Here is a 3909-nt window from a genome sequence, read left to right as displayed (position 1 = left end):
TTGTTATTTCTTGAGTTTTTGAATTTAGCCATTCTCACAGGTGGAAACTGATCCCTTATTGTGGTTTTAATTTGCATTTCTCTGATGTTTAGTGATGTTGAGCATATTTTCATGTGTGTTGCCTATCTATTCATCTTCTTTGGAAAAACACTTATTAAGGTTCTCTGCCCATTTTTAAATCAGATTGTTTGTTTTGGTGTTGAGTTGTATAAGTTCTTTATATATTTTGGATATATCATTTGGATATTTCTTCTCCCATTCATTAGTTTGCCTTCTTGTTTTGTTGATTGTTTCCTTTGCTGTGGAAACCATTTTAATGTTGCTGTAGTCTCAATAGTTTAATTTTGCTTTTGTATCCCTGGTCAGAGGAGACATATTTCAAAAAATGTTCTGTGGCTGATGTCGGAGGAATTACTGTCCTCATGCACTGTTGGTGGGAATGCAAACTAGCACAGCCACTGTGGAAAAAAATATGGTGTTTCCTTGAAAAATTAAAAATAGAATTACTGTATGATCCAGTAATTCCAGTAAAAACGCTAATTTGAAAAGATATAGGCACCCTCTGTTTACTGCAGCATTATTCACAATAGCCAAGGTATGGAAGCCACGAAAGTGCCAAATGATAGATGAATGGATAAACAAGATGTGGTATATAAACACAATGGAATATTACTCAGCCATAAAAAGAACAAAATCTTGCTGCAAAATCCACCATAACATGGTTGAGTAAGAGCATGTAATGCTAAGTGAAATAAGTCAGTCAGAGAAAGACAAAGACCGTATGATTTCACTCATATGTGGAATTTAGGCATCAAAGCAAATGAACAAACAAAGAAAAGAAAGAGATAAAAAAATAGACTCTTAAGTATAGGGAATTAGTAATTTCTAGAGGGGAGGTGAGTGAGGAGATGGGTGAAATAGATAAAGGGGATTGAAAGTACACGTGATGAGCATTGATAAATGTATAGAATTGTTGAATCACATTGTATACCTAAAACTAATATAACACTGTGTGTTTATTGCACTTGAATAAAACAAGGAAAGACAATTAGAAAATGTTTTTCATTGTCTTATCCAGGGTAATACGATTCTATGACTTTTGGCCCCTCTTTGATTTTGTAGATTCACGGTCAACTGTCACCAGCTTCCTCAATGCATTCTTCATGTCCTTGTTCCGCAGGGTATAAACGAGAGGGTTAAGACTTGGAGTGATGATCGTGTAAAAGAGGGTGAGGAACTTTCCCTGGTCTTTGGAGGCACTGTTACCTGGTTGCAGGTACATGTAGATAATAGTTCCATAGAAGATGGACACGACAGTGAGATGAGATCCACAGGTATTAATTGCTTTTTGTTGGCCTTCTTTTGACTTTATTCTCAGCACAGCTTTGGCGATGTAGCCATAGGATATAAGAATAAGGCCGAGTGGCGTAAGGACAATGACAATGCCCAAAGCAAAAACAGACATTTCAACTGTTGTGGTGTCTATACATGCTATCTTGACCATAGCTGGCAACTCACACAAGAAATGGTCCAGAAGGTTGTTTCCACATCGAGGCAAATTCAGGGTGAGTGTACATAATAATACAGAAACAGCCAAACTAATGCTCCAGACTGTGATTATCATCTTGAGACAGAGATGTGGGTTCATGATTACCAAATAATGCAGGGGCTTACAAATAGCTGTGAAACGATCATAGGACATAACAGCGAGGAGGAGACACTCAGTGGAACCCAACCACATGTAAACGTAGAGTTGAGCGACACAGCCCACATAGCTGATGGTCTTGTCAGGTCCCCACAAGTTAACGAGCATCTGAGGGATGATGCTGGTTGTGAAACATAGATCCAGGAAAGATAAGTTCCTGAGGAAAAAATACATCGGTGTGTGGAGATGGGAATCCAGGAGAGATGCAAGGATGATGGCCGTGTTACCCACCCACGTAACGAAGTAGAAGAGAGTGACAACTCCTGATAGGACCATCTCCAGTTTGGGATGGTCCGAGAAGCCGAGCAGAATAAAACCGTGCAGAGAAGTGTGATTGTTTTGGCCCATAGTCCTTCAGTGTCCAAATCCTAGAGTGAGAAAAGCAGAAGGAGGTGAAGGAGGATGGGGATGAGGATGAGGAGGAGGAGCAGGAGGAGTAAGAGAAGGAGATGGAGGAGGAGAAATTGTCAGTACAGACCACATAACTAAAGGGAAAGAATTTATGCTAATAATTAAAAAATAATGGGTGAAAGTAAATATTATAGCCAAGTAATCTGGTATTTGTTGTAGATCATTTTATGATGTTGGATTTAATATTATATTTTTATCTAGGTGAGCTTGGAAAATTTAGTCCTAAAGTCAAGGTCTGAAATTTGTCACATATAAATTTGCAAGTTTGAAAAGGATCTGTTTCTAAAGTGATGTGACCCTGATTCTCTACCAATCTTATTCTCTTGATATAGTGAACACATTCTTTCTTTGGTCAGCAAATTTACCTATAAAATGTAATTATTTTGCAATATCAGAATGAGGAAAAAAAGTGTTCCTCTTCTTTCATATCTTAGTGGTAGCACCGTTGGTGTCCCGGTTTCTCATGTAGGAGACATGGCCTTTTATCCTTGGCACCTTTATGTCTCTCATCCCAATACCTAACTTATCACTGAAATGGTAAATTTTAATGCAAGTTATAATTTAACTATCCTCTCACTTTAAAGAAGCTTCCACAATCACTCTGGTTTTCTAAACCACTGTTGTCTCTTTTCTAAAAAAATTTTGAAATGTTTATTTGTTTTTGAGACAGAGACAGAGCATGAACCAAGAGAGGCAGAGATCAAGGAAGAGATGGTATCTGAAATAGGCTCCAGGCTCTGAGGTGTCAGCAGAGCCAGATGTCGGGCTCAAACCCACAAACCCTGAGATCATGACTTGAGCCCATGTAGGATGCTCACCCGACTCAGCCACCCACGTGCCCCCATTGTCTCTTTTCTAGACTCTGGCAGCTGTCTTCACTCCTTTCATCCAGACTTTTTTCTTTGTTTGTTTGTTTACATTGTCACGAGAATCAGTAAAACCAATCACATCATCGATGTACTTATAATTTGCTGGCCCCTTTCCATTACATTGAAGAAATACTCTGATTCTTTAAGATTCCTGGATGGACATACACGAGGCCTCATTCTCATCTCAGAAGTCACTTTACACACATGGACTCCTGGCCTCCTCCCAGTTCGACATGTCAAACTCATTCCCATCGGAAGCCCTGGGAACCCTTCCTCTTTTCTGGACTTCTACTTGTTCTGCAGTTCTGCTCATTCTCTTGTCCAGCCCGAATGTTTCGTGCTTAAAGAGGGCTACTGTGAACCTATCTATTTTTGGTCTGATATCGTATATCATGAATAGGGGGATCTGCAGACAGCCAGTGTATCCTGAAGCCTAAAAGCATAGGAAGAGTTTTCCTTCACTTCTGGGCTCAGATTTCTCATTGTGAAAATAAGGAAAACAACACTTCTTGGGGTCAAGATTAACTGAATCATAAATCTGCTTAGAGCATAGCACATCTCCATAAATATTAGTTACTACAATTGTTATAAGAAGAAATTATAATGTACCATGTAGGTAAAAGTTTGACAGCCTCCCATGATAGTTTGTAATCTTGAAGAAAGTGTGCCTGATGTCTATTGCTCCCCGCTCTCTCCATGCTGCCTAAAACATTCCCCCGATACCTTTCTCTCCAAGTATCTGTGTATCTATGTATCCGTCTATCTGTATCTATTTACCACTTGCCTTTTCTCACATATTAATACATAATTTTTTGAAGAAAATAACAACTATAATTCTATGTATAACAGTGTAAAATCACTTAAAGTTTTTAGTTAGCATTTTTTTTTTACATTAAAATCGTATGCTGGTGTTTTTGAAGTCAC

General features: G+C 38.6%; 1 protein-coding gene across 1 annotated transcript; it reads right to left on the bottom strand.

The window, feature by feature from the left end:
* Positions 1–1090: 1090 nt before the first annotated feature.
* LOC132677203 (olfactory receptor 2W1) lies at positions 1091–2053 on the bottom strand. The gene has a single exon (XM_060629086.3). It carries the CDS (start codon positions 2051–2053, stop codon positions 1091–1093), a length of 963 nt encoding a protein of 320 aa, XP_060485069.3.
* Positions 2054–3909: the final 1856 nt, after the last annotated feature.

Source organism: Panthera onca, chromosome B2 (genome assembly GCF_046562875.1).
Source record: "Panthera onca isolate mPanOnc1 chromosome B2, mPanOnc1 haplotype 2, whole genome shotgun sequence".
NCBI lineage: Eukaryota > Metazoa > Chordata > Mammalia > Carnivora > Felidae > Panthera > Panthera onca.
The sequence above is the reverse complement of the archived record's forward strand: the minus strand, read 5'-3'. Positions and strand labels throughout refer to the sequence as shown.